The sequence below is a fragment of the Haematobia irritans genome, chromosome 5 (assembly GCF_050003625.1).
Source record: "Haematobia irritans isolate KBUSLIRL chromosome 5, ASM5000362v1, whole genome shotgun sequence".
Taxonomy (NCBI): Eukaryota; Metazoa; Arthropoda; class Insecta; order Diptera; family Muscidae; genus Haematobia; species Haematobia irritans.
In genome coordinates, this window is record NC_134401.1 from 16,307,521 (window position 1) to 16,325,234 (window position 17,714).

The following is a 17,714-nucleotide window of genomic DNA, read 5'->3' on the forward strand; positions in this document are numbered from 1 at the left end:
TGGGAAAACGCAACTCTGAAGCACGTAAAGCACAAAAGAAATCAAATGTCATTTGCAAACGTTGGCAAGATTTTTATGCCACTAAGCTGTGCCGAAAACAAACATCCGTACGCACACACACACATAGTCACACTCATATTCATTAGGGTAAAATCCACCATCTACACAACTACATATGTTAAAAAGATACAAACTTGCTTAGAGTTCTCGCGGATGGTTACATCTGCGTACAAGGGGATATGTACGTGCAAATGCCAAACAATCAAACAAACACACACATGGTGGGAGTAAGACCCAACACATATTTGGTCACATATGTATGGGTATACAAAAATAAAATTTTCCTATTTACCAATTTTATTGTGAATGGAAACAATAGCAAATACAAAAACAAACAACAACAGCAACAACAAAATATCTTCTACATGCAAAACCATCTTCATAAAAAAAAACAAAACAAAAATCTACCAACTTACAATTTTAACCCAATGCCATCAAGAAGCCCACCCAAAAACCAAAAAGAAAATGTTGCCATATTTCAAGGAGCCTAGTCAGCGGAAGTATTGCGCCCACCAAAGTGCGTACAGATTCGAAAGAACTGTGAGAAAAGTCAAATATAGCTAAATGTGTAGCATTTTCATAAAATTGCCATAGATTGAGGGCATAGTCGAAGTTGGTTCACTTTATCTAAGTACTGAGAATTACATCAAACGGCAAGGAAGGTGGGTTTTGGTTTATTTTATATTCAATAGGAAGGGATCAAATATTTACATCCATACGTTAAGCAGGCGTTTTATCCGTACCCTTAAACAAAAATAATGATTTTATATGAACGAATATGCAATCTAAATTTTAGGATACGCAATTTACACAATATTAAGGACAAACTTCTTTAAAATAAAGAAATTTTAATTAAAAAGTTCACAATGCTTTAAAAATTATTTTCGATAAATTTAGGAAAATAATCTTTGACATTTTAAATTTTAAAGTCATTTGTCGTTGAAGTAAAACAAAATTTCCCTGAAATAAAGAAACACATTTAAAAAACAATTTTTAAATTAACTGACTGGTTCCTCAAAAATATGTCCTTAAGCGGAATCTTTGGCTCGAAATCAATACCAAAATCTTTGAATTCCAGTAAATTTGTTTTGAGTGCGATTCGATTTTAAATTGGGCACCTGTAAATGATAGCTACCTGTATACATATCATCCACTCTGTAAAATCCTTATTAAGAAAATGTTACAAACCTTTTAACATAAGCACAATGCCACCCTCATTTCTTGCATCATCCCAAATAATATATGAAAATATCAAGGTTCGATAAGTATTTAAACTAAAATGTGAAACGTGCTAATGTGATGTGTGAAAGCTAATGGCAAATGTGAATGCCTGTACGCGGCAGAGAGATAGAAAGAGAGTGTGACTATGTCTGTATGCCAAAAATGCTACTTAAACCTTTATCTGTGTGTGTATGTGTGTGCTGCATATTAGAGACTGGAATACGTGAATTTCAGCTTGCTTTGTTAAATATGAGCGAGATGTGTTGTAGCATTCGTACCCAGTGGTGTTTGTCTGCAAGACATCCTCAACGAATCGTGCACGACCGTTTTAAATCCTTGAAGACATACTGTGGACACTTCACACAAATCGGTGACGACATTTTCATACAAATGTCGCAAATTTCCAGCACGAAATTCTAAGCGACAATGTGAACGATCATGTCATTGACGACAACATCGCTTACAGTGTCGTCTACATTGTCGTCAATGATAAAGTGGCAGACACTGTCGTCTACATTGTCGTCAACGATAAAGTGGGAGGCACTGTCTTCTACAGTTTCGTCGATGAAACTATAAGAGACTCCATCCTTTAGATTTTCGTCAATGACATAGTGGGAGATACTGTCTTCTACATTTTCGTTGAAGAATTAGTAGTAGACACTGTCTACCTCGTTTTCGTTAATGACAATATTAACGACACTGTCCTGCATTTTGTCTTTAAAGATTCCTCTATAATTACAAAGAAACACGTATTTATAAAATAATGGATATGTTTTTATTTTATATGACAAACAATTAAAATTAAAGACTAAGTGTTATTTTATATGAAAAATAAAATATTAAAATAGCATAAATGAATTTTAGATTACAGAAATTAAAATAAAAATAATAATTCATTAAAAATCGAAATTTATATTTATATATAAAATTACTTAAATATTATTTTCTTTTAGTTTGCGGGAATTTTGTTTGTGGCTGGTATTTTTTATTCTTCTTATAGCTGTTCGCAACTTTTCGACGAAAGCTTCGTATGTAAGACCATCACATTTAACCGCTTCTGAAAGTATAAAAAACATGTGAAATTAGAAGTTATTATAAAAAATAGTATTACTGCTAAACCTACCATATAATCCGTTTATAATATTTGAATACGATTTAAGGCTTTTCTTCTCCTTTGTCCCATCATAATTATGTTCCATTATTATGCTCTTGGCTATGATACGATCAATATTCATTAAGTTACCCAATAAAATTTTTCTCATCACAGAAACCTAAAATAAAATAAAAATATTATAAATGAAATAAACAGTATTCAATTATGTTTTACTTACTATTCCAGCTTGCCTATCGGTACGTAGGTCAGCATCCAACTTTTTAAGCGCCTCGTCAGAGTCAATGGGAAATAAAGTTTGTGCTGATTCGTAAAAATTGATGTTTCGTCTCAGCAAAATATTATTTTCTGCAATTAATTTTGCCATCTCTTCTTGCTGTCGAAAAATTTTATTTATATCGGATTTTATTCCTGCAATTTCCTTCGAAAGCTGTTCCATTTTAAAAATCTAAAGTAAAATAATAAAACAAAATAAAGTAAAATAACAAAACAGTAAAGTAACGGACAGACGTGTGTGATTCTATGCATTTACACACAATTATGTAAAAGTGGCATAACAACAAAATTGTCGTCGTGGGGTAAATACATCATTTTACATTTAATGTCGTTTTCGTCCATTTTAATTTCGTCTTGTCCGTCCAAATTATTTACAATTGCAATGCCCAATTGCATTGATGGAATGGGTAAATTGAAGAAATTATTGAGGTTTAATATTTGTTCCGCGTATATGTTATTGTTACGAATTTTTGTTATTTTATATATTCGTAAGAATTCGGAATTCTCCTTATTTTTTAATAAAACCAAATTATTGGGAATTTTACTTGCAACATAGCAGCGTGTTCCGTTAATATTAATAATTTTCCCCCACTTTTTATTACAGGATAGAGGTTTATTTTCATTAATAATATCATCATCCTCGAAAGTATTTCTTATTTGTTCTAAAATTTTCCCTGGTTGTTTCACACTTTTTTTTATCAACTGCATATAGTTTTCAAAATCATAGGCAGAAAACGTTGTTAATAGCCCAATTGAATTTACACATTCCTTTACATGCAGTAAACCATGTACATTGTATGTTAAGTATTTTTCTCCGTATATATCGGAGAAAATTTTGACAAAGTCGTCTAAAAGCAATTGGGCATTATCTAAATTGCTTTTGTAATTGTAAGGACAGCAAAGTAGCCTGTAGGAGCAATGCAAAAGCAGAAAGTGATAGTATTCATTTTCTGTCAAAAGATTTTTAAGAATTACTATGCCTGTGTACAAAGCAAACATCCTAAATTCTTTCCACCTTTTTACCGATCTGTAGACACATGCTGCAGCCATGAAAAGCATTGTGACCGACGCAGCCCGTAACGAATGCTCTTGCAGGAGCGTCACACGAAAAACATTTAATAATAATTGATACATTATGGCCTTTGTAAGAAAATCCGTTTCTCTTTATTTCCATTAAATTATTATTAAAGTCATGAAGAAAACAATTAATAGAAACAGGCTTTGAAACTCCACAATATATTCCGATAGGGAAAACTATATTAACGTTTACATTCAGGACTTTTCCTAATATCGGCCATAGTCCAGTCTGACTGCTTTTAAATAGAGGTAGTCCGTCTATTCCTATCATTAACTCTATTACATTAACGTCTAGAAGACGGTCGCCAAGCTTATATAGTTGATTTTGAATACCGAAATGATAGTATTGCCCTGGATTTACCGTTCGAATTATTATGCCTCCCTTTCTCCTATTAAAAAGGCTTTTTGAAGTTCTTGGAACTTGAAGTCCCTCATCGCTCATTACCCTCAGTATATCATCCCCTAATCTTCTACTGACACGATGTTTTTTAAATATTCGACTGAGTCTGTCTACCAATTCCGGTTTACTTTGAGGTTCTAAACTATCTTCACGCTCAAGAGTTTCATCCATTTGGATTTGGCAGTCGTTTGAGTTTTTAGCTGCAATAATATTACGACTGTCGCCATTCTCATTAATTGTCAATTCAATTTCTTTAATATTCTTTAGAACTTGTAAAATGTTTTTCTTTTTCAGAGCAATATGACGTTGTATAGTTCTTCGGGAAGTCATTTTTGGGTAGAGCTAAGCAATACTTACCAGATTTTTCTTTAAAAAACTTCACTTCTAATAAGGCACACACAAAATTAACAATACACGTCTTGTCACTTCAGCTGTCAGAACTTAAATGATTCATTTTTACTTCAACTGTTTTTTTTGTTATTTTATATCCCGTTAACTTTCATTAGCTCAGAGGAAAAAAAGTATTGTCCACGACACTACGCAAGACATTGGCAGTGAACATGTCGTTGATGACATTTCTACATCACGTATATTATCTAGTCAACAACCAAATGTTTGTGTTTTTTTTTAAATGCCGTTATTTTCAAAAATCAAAACGATGCAAGACGCTATGCAAGACGCTGGCAGCGAACATGTCCATGATGACATTTTCACCGTGCATCGATTACATTGTCTTCAAATAAATGTTTTGTAGACAACATACAAGAATGTGGCTATTAAAGTGTCTATAGAAAGCAAATTGTGTGCAATATTTTCTTAAAGACATCATTGAAGACAAATTCATGATAGACAGATTTCCCACTGGGTATGAGTGCCTGTTTGTATCTAAGTATGTGTTAAATTTATTAGCTGTCAAATAAATCTTAAAACATAGTTGCCTTCTGCATTTCAAGATCTTCTACTCTTCCTCTTCTATATTTCACACAATGTAAGAGTAAGAAGAACGTAAAAAAATGAAAATACACCAAACAAAGGAAAAACAAAACAAAAATGAATTTGTAGCTTAAGGAACCCCCAGTTTTAAGATTTCTATTGTTTGTCTATAAGGAAGTAACATAAGTTAAAGCCAATCTCAGAGGAATTGCTTTTTAAGCGAACGCTTGTCACTAGAACAGAATTTTCTTACACAACATTAAGACTTAAAAAAAATGATTTTAAGACTTAAAAAAAATGATTTTACGCTCAAGAATTAAAATCTGGGGTAGCTCAAAATGAGGTTTATACCCAACTATGGACAGATTAGGGACATGGGTGTTCATTTCAGAGTAAACACTGACATCAGGTATTGAAATTTTACCGGATAAGCTGGCACTCAAGATATGAAATCTTGGGGATAATCTTTTTTGCGGTTACGCCAATTATTTTTTAAATTGCTCAATGCGTATATCACCCCTACACTGACAAAAGTCCGTAGTTAAACCAAAGTTAATTTTAAAGGAATTTTATTGCAAAAAAAATATTTAATTTTTTTTTTTTTAATTTTCCACAGCCCAATGAAATTTTCCTTTTTTTAAGTATGTCTCAAACGTTTTATGAACTAAACGTGGTTATAAAATTCAATGACAGTAAACATAAGTTCAATATGAACTAACACAAAAGAAAATTTCAGTACGATTCCCAAAAATAGTAAGAATGAACTACAGATTGGTCACGATTTGGCGTCAATTTTCTTTAATTTTGGTTTTTTTATACCCTCCACCATAGGATGGGCGTATATTAACTTTGTCATTCCGTTTGTAACACATCGAAATATTGCTCTAAGACCCCATAAAGTATTTACATTCTGGGTCGTGGTGAAATTCTGAGTCGATCTAAGCATGTCGGTCCGTCCGTCCGTCTGTTGAAATCACGCTAACTTCCGAACGAAACAAGCTATCGACTTGAAACTTGGCACAATTAGTTGTTATTGATGTAGGTCGATTGGTATTGTAAATGGGCCATATCGGTCCACTTTTACATATAGCCCCCATATAAACGGACCCCCAGATTTGGCTTGCGAATCCTATAAGAGCAAATTTCATCCGATCCGGCTGAAATTTGGTACATGGTGTTAGTATATGGTCTCTAAACACCATGAAAAAATTGGTCCACATCGGTCCATAGTTATATATAGCCCCCATATAAACCGATCCCCAGAGATCCCCATCCGATCCGGCTGAAATTTGGTACATGGTGTAAGTATATGATATTTAACAACCATGCCAAGAGTGGTCCATATCAGTCCATAATCATATCTAGCCCCCATATAAACCGATCCTGAGATTTAGTTTTGGAGCCTCTTGGAGGAGCAAATTTCATCCGAGTCAGTTGAAATTTGGTACATTGTGCTAGTATATGGTCGTTAACAACCATGCCTAACTAGGTCCATATCGGTCTATAGTTATATATAGCCCTCAGATAAATCGATCCCCAATTACACAAAAATTGGTCCATACCAATTTCATAATTGTAGCCCCCATATAAGCGACCACCATATTTCAATTCTGGCTCTTCACGTACCGTGCAAAAGTACATATCGATTCGTAATTAATTGTAGACTTACCTGTATATACTACCACGTATATACCACGTATGGACTAACTCACAACTTAGAAAACGATGTTAAGAAGTTTTAAGAATAATTCGATTGTGGATGACAGTCTTTCGCAGAAGTTTCTACGCAATCCATGGTGGAGGGTACATAAGGTTCGGCCTGGCCGAACTTACGGCCATATATACTTGTTTTCCTTATAAGAGAGGGTGTAATTTCGTGAATTGAAGTTAAAAAGTACACCAGGACATTACATTTTCTTGGTTTTAACAATGCTTTGTGGAAATTTTAAAATGTTGAGTACAATTTAGTTCAATTATCGCACGAGGTAGTTGCCCGTGTTCGGTGATGAATGGTATAAAATATTTAATTAGAAAATACTTAATCTTTGATGATTTTTATACTCCCCACCATATGATAGGATGCATATTAACTTTGTCATTCCATTTGTAACACATCGAAATATTGGTCTAAGACCCCATAATGTATATATATTTTTTGGTCGTGGTGAAATTCTGAGTCGATCTAGCTATGTCCGTCCATTCGTCTGTTGAATTCATTATTGTATTGCACATGGGCCATATCGGACCACCTGTACCAATATCCCCCATATAAATCGACCCCTAAATTAGGCTTGCGGAGCTTGTTAGAGAAGCAAATTTCATCAGAACCGGTTGAAAATTGGTACATGGTATTTATATATGGCCTTTATCGCCCATGCAAAAATTGGTCCATATCGGTTCATAATTACATATAGTCCACATGTAAACCGATCCCCAGATTTTGCTTGCGGATCCTCTTTGAGGAGCAAATTTCATCCAACCCGTTTGAAATTTTATACGTTATGTTAGTATATGGTCTCTAACACCCATGCAAAAATTCGTTCATATCGGTATATAATTAAATATAGCCCCCATATAAACTGATCCCCACATTTGGCTTACGGAGCAGCTAGGGGAGCAAATTTCATCCGATTCAGTTGAAAGTTTGTATATTGTATTAGTATATGGCCAGTAACAACCATGCTAAAATTAGTCCATATCGGTCTATAACTACATATATAGCCCCCATATAAGCTATCCCCAAATTTTACCTCCGAAGCCTCTTTGAGGAGCAAATTTCGGTTGAAATTTTGTACGTTATGTTAATATATGGTATTTAACAACCACGCAAAAATTAGTCCATATCGGTCTATAATTATATATAGCCCCCATATAAACCACCCAGCAAAAAAATCTGGAAGTTCTTTTCAAGACACAACTTTAAAAGAACTTCCAAAAATGCTCTCCCAAAGATGTTTTTTTTTTATTTTAACTGCACAGGAAGTTAATTTGAGCCAATTTTTTGTAACCCGTTTTTTCATATTTTTTAAGGGAAATTTATTTTTATTTGTTTCAAATAGGTTAAAAACATATTAAGAATAAATAAAATGGTACATATTATTTAAATTTAGGCGAAAAAAATGTTAAATCCTTTCTAGAAAAATTGCGAATTTTTGAAAATATTTGATGACAAACGTTCCAGACAAGCGTTGTAATGCATACAAATCATAAAAAATTTAAAAAAATATATATTTTTCAAAATATCACAAAATTTCTTAATTCACATCCAAAACACTGAATTGACCTAACACCTTAAGAAGTGATGCAAATTAAGTGCAGCAGATGTTGAAATGTTGGACATCCATCCTATGACAAGTCCATGTTAAATTCATCGCTTCTGCGTCAATTTGGCACCACTTCCGGATCCAAAAAAAATTTTCACTATTTTTTTGGCGACGCTTTTTTTACTGGGCGGTCCCCAGACTTGACTTACGGAGCCTCTTGGGGGAGCAAATTTCATCCGATTCGATTGAAATGTGGTACGTTGTGTTAGTATGTGGCCGCTAATAACTATGCCAAAATTAGTCCCCAGATAAACCTATCCCCAGCCTCCTAAATAATCATGACTATATAACTTCATTTCATCTTGCTAGAATTTGGTACTAATCACACAAACATTGGTCCATATCGGTTCGTAATTGTATATAGCCCCCATATTTCACTTTTCCTAATTCCTAATTATATATAGACCTCCCTATATATACCGGTCAAGAACTGAACTGAAATAAATCAAAAATTATATTTTTTTTAATTTAAGGAAACTTTACTTACTTAGAAAGTGTGTATTGCAAAGATTCGATCGAACGAAAAAATTTTAGAGCAGAGGCTATTAGCTTCCTATTAATAAAAATGTCTTTATTTGAACAAAATTTGTCCTTAATATTATGCTAATTTTACCTTTCATTATACAATCTACAATATTATTTCAATATATTTTTTATTCTCTCTTCTCTTCGTATGCAATTCGCCCTAAACTCTTTACTCCCCAACACCAATAACGTAGCGAATAATTTATTGATGTCTACCATTTAAAACTCTTACCTCATATGAGATTATGGCAAATATTATTATGAACACTTTTCAAAATACATATGTACGTATATAATGTGTGTTTTTAGGCTGATAATGAATTTACATAATACACCATCAGCCACAGTATACATTGGGGCTATATAGCGGTTCAATGTCTATGTCTACTTTTAGGCGGCCATATAAAACAAATATTATTGCAGACTGCATGGTTGTATGATTTTGACGTTACCGGTACGATATACATGCGATTACAAAATGTTAATCGCTAAATATTTTCTAAATGATGAAGTATATATATGTATGTATGTACGCGAAAAATTCTATTTGGTGTGGTTGAGAGTAAAAAATTTAATTAACTTCATTAATTATGCTTTTGAAAGGTCTTAAATTATTTATCTTCTTAATATATGCAGTAAGCGTCAAGGCGCCTTTGGGTAGGCCACAGATTTGAATTTTCACATTGAAGGTCACATATGCAATTAGCTTTAAAAATTCAATTTTATCAATTTTTCTTCAATAACATGGAAAAAATCAACCTTTTTCCTACAATGAAAAAAAATATTGACCTAATATGGAAGATTATGCCAAAATTTTAGGACTCGTAATTTACGCAATGTTAAGGCAAATGTCTTTAAAATAATGACATTTTAATTAAAAGAAAGTTTATTATCTTTGCCTCAAAATTTTTTTTCAATAAATTTAAGATACAAATTTTGGAAATTTGTGTACCTCAATTAAAGTCTCAGGTCTTAGAAGTAAGGCAAAATGTCCTTAAAGTAAAGAAACATTTTTAAATTAAAGAAAATGTCTTTAAATCAACTGATATATTGAATCTTTATATTTAAGATAAAATGCTTTATAGATAGGTTAAGAATTATTTTAAGGATTTGCATATTTGGTTTAGAGTTTTTTTTTTTTTTTTTAATTAATAAAACTCATTTTACTTTTTTTGTTATAATTTGGATTTTGAAACTGGAATTTATTTGTACATGAGCATCTTTATTAATATATCGCAAAAAGAGAATAAAAATCGATGCATGAGATCTGAATACTAATTTTAACTTTGTTGATCAGAAATTTAAAGCCAAATAAGTCCCTAAAAAAGTTTTTATTCTAAAGAGGTAGCATCTTTGGCTGGGAATCGATACCAAACTCCTTAAGGGAAGATCAAATTTGTTTGGATCCAACTAAACTTTGTTTTGAGTTAAGGAATCTTAGACCAACGAACGAGTTTTCTTTTGTAGTGAAAATTATTTGTTAAGGCTAAACAAAGTTCCTTAGGGACAACCTTATCAAGGGTTGTTATTACAAAATATTTCGAATTAAGTATTGTCGTTTAGATATCATTAGAAAATTTTCTATCGAAAATTTTGCCTATTATTTCTATGGAAAATTTTGTCAAAATTTTATCTCTATAGAAAATTTAGTAAAAATTTTCGCATAAGTTTATTTCTATATCAAATTTTGTCAAATTTTTATTTCTATATAAAATTTTGTCAAAATTTTATTTCTATAGAAAATTTTGTCAAAATTTTAATTCTGTAGAAAATTTTGTCAAAATTTTATTTCTATAGAAAAATTTGTCAAAATTTTGTTTCTATAGAAAATTTTGTCCAAATTGTATTTCTATAGAAATTTTTCTCAAAATTTTATTTCTGAGGAAATTTTTGTTAAAATTTTATTTCTATAGAAAATTTTCTCAAGATTTTATTTCTATAGAAAATTTTCTCAAGATTTTATTTCTATAGAAAATTTTGTCAAAATTTTATTTCTGAGGAAAATTTTGTTAAAATTGTATTTCTATAGAAAATTTTGTCAAGATTTTATTTTTATAGAAAATTAGTCCCCAGATAAACCAATCCCCAGATTTTTTTAACCTCCTAAATAATCATAACTATATAACTTCATTTGATATTGCTAGAATTTGGTACTAATCACACAAAAATTGGTCCATATCGGTTCGTAATTGTATATAGCCCCATATAAACCGGCCCCCATATGTCACTTCTGTTCGTAATTATATATAGACCTCCCTATATATACCGGTCAAGAACTGAACCGAACTAAATCAAAAATTATATTTTTTAATTTAAGGAAAATAGGGATACGATATTTCTATAGAGAATTTTGTCAACATTTTGTTTCTGTGGAAATTTTTGTCAAAATTTTATTTCTATAGAAAGATTTCCCAAAATTTTGTCAAAATTTAACTTCTATATAAAATTTTGTCAAAATTTTATTTCTATAGAAAATTTTGTCAAAATTGTATTTCTATAGAAAACTTTGTCAAAATTGTATTTCTGTAAAAATTTTAGTAAAAATTTTATCTTTAATAAAAAATTTTCGCAAAATTTTATTTCTATATCAAATTTTGTCAAAATTTTATTTCTGTATAAAATTTTGTCAAAATTTTATTTCTATAGAAAATTTTGTCAACATTTTTTCAAAATTTTTTTTCTATAGAAAATTTAGTAAAAATTTTATTTCTATTGAAAAAATAGTAAAAATTTTATCTTTAATAGAAAATTTTCGCAAAATTTTATTTCTATATCAAATTTTGTCAAAATTTTTCTTCTATAACAAATTTTGTCAAAATTTTATTTCTATAGAAAATTTTGTCAAAATTTTATTTCTATAAAAAATTTTGTCATAATTTTATTTCCATACAAATTTTTCTCAAAATTTTATTTCCATACAAATTTTTCTTAAAATTTTATTACTGAGAAAAATTTTGTTTCTATAGAAAATGTTGTCAAGATTTTATTTCTATAGAAATTTTTGTCAAAATTTTATTGCTATAGAAAATTTTTTCAAAATTTTGTTTCTATAGAGAATTTTCGCAAAATTTTATTTCTATAGAAAACTTTTTCAAAATGTTATTTCTATAGAAATTTTTCTCAAAATTTTATTTCTGAGGAAAATGTTGTTAAAATTTTATTTCTATAAAAATTTTACAAGATTTTATTTCTATAGAAAATGTTGTCAAAATGTTTTTTCTATAGAAAATGTTGTCAAAATTTTATTTTTATAGAACATTTTTTCAAAATTTTGTATCTATAGAAAATTTTGTCAAAATTTTATTTCTATAGAAAATTTTTTCAAAATTTTGTTTCTATAGAGAATTTTCGCAAAATTTTATTTCTATAGAAAACTTTTTCAAAATGTTATTTCTATAGAAATTTTTCTCAAAATTTTATTTCTGAGGAAAATGTTGTTAAAATTTTATTTCTATAGAAAATTTTACAAGATTTTATTTCTATAGAAAATGTTGTCAAAATGTTTTTTCTATAGAAAATGTTGTCAAAATTTTATTTTTATAGAACATTTTTTCAAAATTTTGTTTCTATAGAAAATTTTCGCAAAATTTTATTTCGATAGAAAATATTTTTCAAAATTTTATTTCTATAGAAAATTTTCGCAAAATTTTATTTGTATAGGAAGTTTTGTATTTTGCATTTCAATCCGTTGTAGCAATTTTCGTAATGAATATAACATTAAAAGTAACCTCTCATCTATGGACAACTCCAAAATGTAAACAAAATTTTGTCAACCATGAGTGTCCACTTCTGAGTGGTTTCACTGTACTCGAATCGACTCTAGGATTTGCATTAAAATTCCACCAGAAAGTTCAAAATTCTGAAAACATACTGAACACCAAAGTATATTAATTTTTGTATACAACAATATTTAATAACATAACAAAATATTTAAATTTCATTATAATTGATGTGACGATGACAATACAATGTACATACCATACATCCGATCCTACCATATCCCCAACCTTCCCATCCATAGACCTCACACAAAAACATGTAAATCTTGCTTCAGTTTATTTTTGTTAACTGGATGGTGGTTGAGACAAGTGCGTTTTTATAACATGATTTTCTGTCGAATCGTGGTTATTGTTATGGGAGTTTTTCCGATTTTTTTCACCATTTTTTTCCGACTCGAGTATGTTGGTTGGTTATTTATGTTATCACTTCATATATCAATTTCATTAAGGTAAAGTGTTTCTCATGTTGTTATTGTTGTGGTGAGGGGTATTTTACTTATACAAGATTGCTCCTTCTTTGTTGTCGGTTTTTTTTTTTCTTGCTTCAATTTTGTGGTTATTGTCATCTTTACCATTTAAATGGCTCAATGCGTTGTGAACGAGTTTCAGGTTGTTGTTGATGTTAGTTGATCGCGATTTTTTTGCGTATCTAGGCAATGTCTCTATTTTGTGTGTTTCGTTTTGGTTCAATAAACTCTAAACGTTACTAGATTGTGATTGTGTCAGTTTTATTATGGACAATATTTTTGATTGTTCAAGGGAAATTGAAAACAATTTTAGAGGAAAATTGGAAAATTATTAAGACATAACCAGAAAAAAAAATATATAAACAAAGTTGGTGAAAACGATAGCCTATATGATCAGCTTCTCTAAGTGGTTTCACTACAATGTGGAACGCCGTTCGGACTCGGCTATAAAAAGGAGGTCCCTTGTCATTGAGCTTAACATGGAATCGGGCAGCACTCAGTGATAAGAGAGAAGTTCACCAATGTGGTATCACAATGGACTGAATAGTCTAAGTGAGCCTGATACATCGGGCTGCCACCTAACCTAACCTATGATCAGCATAAGAAAATGTCTACTTCATGTTTTAATAACAAAATAACAATTCCCTTTTATTACATTTTATGGATTTTCTTCAAATCAGTGCGTAACATTTTGTTTATTACGCATGACACTTTTTGTGCCACTTTTTGTAAATTCTCAACAGTAATGCTGGTTACAATATGAGTTAATGGCAAATTTGCTTTAAACATTAACACTTTTGTGCCAACTTTTTTTGGACCACTAAATGTCATACTTTTTACATTTTGGTGCCACTATTTGCCATGTTGTGCTACTTTTTAATTCCTTTTTTAGTGCAGTAATTTTGAATTCCTTTCAAATTAAGGATATTATCGGGACCTTAACATAAAATCGAAGTTATGCCACTTTTACAAGTTTGGGAAAATTTTTCTTCTCAAGTGGACAATTGTTGCGCATGAAAATAGGCGAAGAAATTTTTCTAGATATACCGTGAAGTGGCTAAATTTGTCCTTAATTTTGGCCTTCAAAGCCATCACACTCTGCACGATAGTGGATCTGCGGTATATTAGTCCTTTCCTGCACTGAAAAAAATATTGCCGTGAGGTCAAAGATTTTATGTCTTTAAAATACGAATGCAAATTTTGCAAAATTTTTAAAATAAAGACAAAATGTTTGGAATCGGGCATGCTTTTTTTATCAGTGTGCCGACACCCGATTTGGGGATGATGGATACTTTTGTAGTTTTTAGTGACAACCTTACTTCCCAAAATTCCCTAGAGCAAAAACCAACGAACTGAGTTTCGGAGATTTTAGTGGTCGGAGATTTTAGTGGCAGAAATGATGCCAGGATCCTCCTTTCTCCTCAACCAAGAATGGTTGAAGAGTGCTGAATGCAATGGTGCTGAGTCCTGTTGGAATGTCCATGATCTGCAGCCTAAATGTTTGTCTGCTCAGATCTTTAGAATATTCGTTATTTAGTTTGACCCCATGGTCGATGAATACGAGCGTGGCGTGATTATTTGCCATACACTGAAAAAAAAGCATACTCGGTTCCAAAGATTTTGTCTTTACTTTAAAAAATTTGGTATTGATTCCGAGCCAAAGAAGCGGAGAATACAAGTAAGGATACTTTTAAGACACAATTCGCTTTTAAATTTAGGTTTTGTGTACTTGCTTCTAGGAAGCAAATTTTAATTTTTCGTTTTCTCAACTTTTTTTTTCATTTGCTATCGAAGCCCTTTAAAAACGAGTTAACGGCATTTTTTTTTTCCAAATTAGGACTCGACTTCCAGTAGAAATTATGCTATGTTTGAAGTAAAAAACTTCTTTAAAATAAAGTTTTGAAAAACATGTCCTATATTTGAACGATTTTTTGCTTTGTAGTCAAGATACAAAAAGACAACAAATTTAAAGACAATTTCTTTAAATTTAAAGAATTTTTCTGAATTATTAAAGTCAAGTTGACCTTAGCCTATAAATTTTTTCTTTCATGTTAAGATACCCATTTTTAAGTCAAATCACTTAATTATAAGGACAATACGACTTCATTGAAAAGTTTATCGACTTTTGGACAAGGAAACTAACTTTATTTTAGAGAAATGCGTCTTCTATGCTAAGCAAAATTTGTATTCGTATTTTAAAGACATGAAATCTTTGACCTGACGACAATATTTTTTTCAGTGTAACGACGGCCCACACCATTACCATTTGCGGCGCTTATGTTCTGGTACCCAATAGAAGGTTACCATTTTCAGCTGACATCTTGGCGAGTCAATCCGATAATTTTGGTTGATTGGTAGAATTCTTGATGTTTTGGTAGATTTTGCGAAACATTCCTCTCCAATTAAGAGTTACTTCAATTCTCTATAGAGAAAAAATTTTGGAAAAAAAATTCTATAGAAATAAAATATTGGAAAAAATTTCTATAGAAATAAAGTTTTGAGAAAATTTTCTATAGAAATAAAATTTTGAGAAAACTTTCTATAGAAATAAAATTTTGGAAAAAAAATCTATAAAAATAAAATTTTGACAAAAATTTTTATAGAAATATAATGTTGACAAAATTTTCTATAGATATAAAATTTTGAGAAATGTTCCTATAGAAATAAAATTTTGAGAAAATTTTCTATAGAAAAAAAAAAAAAAATTGAGAAAAATTTCTATAGAAATAAAATTTTGAAAAAATTTTCCATAGAAATAAAATTTTATGTTGAAATAAAATTTTGAGAACATTTTCTCTAGAAATAAGATATTGAGAAAAATTTCTATAAAAATAAAATTTTGAAGAAATTTTATGTTGAAATAAAATTTTCTGTAGAAATGAAATTTTGACTTTGATTTTTTTCTATTTAACAATTTTTTTTTTAACAAAATTTTCTATAGTAATAAAATTTTGACAAAATTTTCTATGGAAATAATATTTTGGCCAAATTTTCTATAGAAATAAAATTTTGACAAAATTTTCTATAGAAGTAAAATTTTGACAAAATTTTCTATGGAAGTAAAATTTTGAGAAAATTTTCTATAGAAATAAAATTTTGCAAGATTTTTTTAATTTTTTTTTTAAATATTGACAAAAATTTTCTATAGATATAAAATATTGACAAAATTTTCTATAGAAATTGAATTTTCTATAGAAATAAAATTTTTACAAAATTTTCTATAGAAATACAATCTTGAAAAAATTTTCTATAGAACTAACATTTTGAGAACATTTCGTATAGAACTAATATTTTCAGACAATTTTCTATAGAAATAAAATTTTGACAAAATTCTCTATACAAGTAAAATTTTGTAAAAAATTTTTATAAATATAAAATTTTGAGAAACAATTTCTATAGAAATAAAAATTTCAGAATATTTTCTATAGAAAAAAATGTTGACAAAATTATCTATAGAAATATTTATTTGGATATTTTTTTTAATTTTTATTTATTTATTTGTAGTTTTGTCAATGTATGGTTTTAAGCTGAAATAAAAAAACAACAACAATTTTCTATAGTAATAAAATTTTTACAAAATTTTTGACAAAATCTTCTATATAAATAAAATTTTGAGCAGATTTTCTATAGAAATAAACTTTAGACAAAATTTTCTATAGAAATGCAATCTTGAAAAAATTTTCTATAGAACTAACATTTTGAGAACATTTCCTATAGAACTAATATTTTGAGATAATTTTCTATAGAAATAAAATTTTGACAAAATTTTCTATAGAAATAAAATTTTGACAAAATTTTCTATAGAAATAAAATTTTGACAAAATTCTCTAAACAAGTAAAATTTTTTAAACATTTTTATAAAAATAAAATTTTGAGAAACAATTTCTATAGAAATAGAAATTTCAGAATATTTTCTATAGAAAAAAAATTTTGACAAAATTTTCTATAGAAATATTTATTTGGAATTTTTTGTTAATTTTTATTTATTTATTTACACGGCTAATAGCAGCCGGGATATTACAAAATATAAAATTTCAATTCAATTAAATACAATTCTATATTCCAAGTGGGCCAGAAGGGACCCTATATGTCAGTAGGGACCACAGCGAGTCAGAAGGGACTCCTAAGTTAGTTATTCGAGATGGGTCAGTAGGGACCCCGTTGAGCCAGTAGGGGCTCCCCGGAACTCAATAAAGGTTCAACATTAATCAACAGATGGGTCAGAAGGGTCCCCAATACCCCGCTGAGCCAAACAAGGCTAAAAATTCCAGATGTCAGAGTATGAGCGCATCGTGTGTTTGAAAATTGGCCAGAAAGGACAATAGGGACTCCCGCAGTCTGACTCAAATGTATAGCAATATACCTGAAAAATTAGAAGGCAACAACACGCAGAAAAGGAATATGATCACCTCAAACACGTTTCAAGAGCAAAATGTTATTTTTGTATGGTGACCATGTAACATGTTTGTCACTACAATGTTATTTTCTCGTCAAATATAACCTGCTTGCCGAAATCAGACACATGATTTCCTAGAAAATAAC

At 29.9% G+C, this 17,714-nt stretch overlaps 1 protein-coding gene across 1 annotated transcript; it reads right to left on the reverse strand.

Annotated features, from left to right (window-relative positions):
* Positions 1-2,033: 2,033 nt before the first annotated feature.
* Positions 2,034-4,624, reverse strand: LOC142240250 (uncharacterized). The gene is made up of 4 exons (XM_075311943.1): positions 4,503-4,624; positions 2,613-2,840; positions 2,405-2,552; positions 2,034-2,338 (listed from the first exon to the last, which is right to left on the reverse strand). Exons 2-4 carry the CDS (start codon positions 2,829-2,831, stop codon positions 2,214-2,216), a joined length of 492 nt encoding a protein of 163 aa, XP_075168058.1. The 5' UTR covers positions 2,832-2,840; positions 4,503-4,624; the 3' UTR covers positions 2,034-2,213.
* Positions 4,625-17,714: the final 13,090 nt, after the last annotated feature.

Excerpts from the sequence above, each read along its gene's own strand:
- LOC142240250 (XM_075311943.1), bottom strand. The coding sequence starts at position 2,831 with ATGGAACAGCTTTCGAAGGAAATTGCAGGAATAAAATCCGATATAAAT. Across the intron at positions 2,553-2,612 it reads CCGATAGGCAAGCTGGAATA|GTTTCTGTGATGAGAAAAAT; the intron begins GTAAGTAAAACA and ends ATTTTATTTTAG. Across the intron at positions 2,339-2,404 it reads TATTATAAACGGATTATATG|AAGCGGTTAAATGTGATGGT; the intron begins GTAGGTTTAGCA and ends TTATACTTTCAG.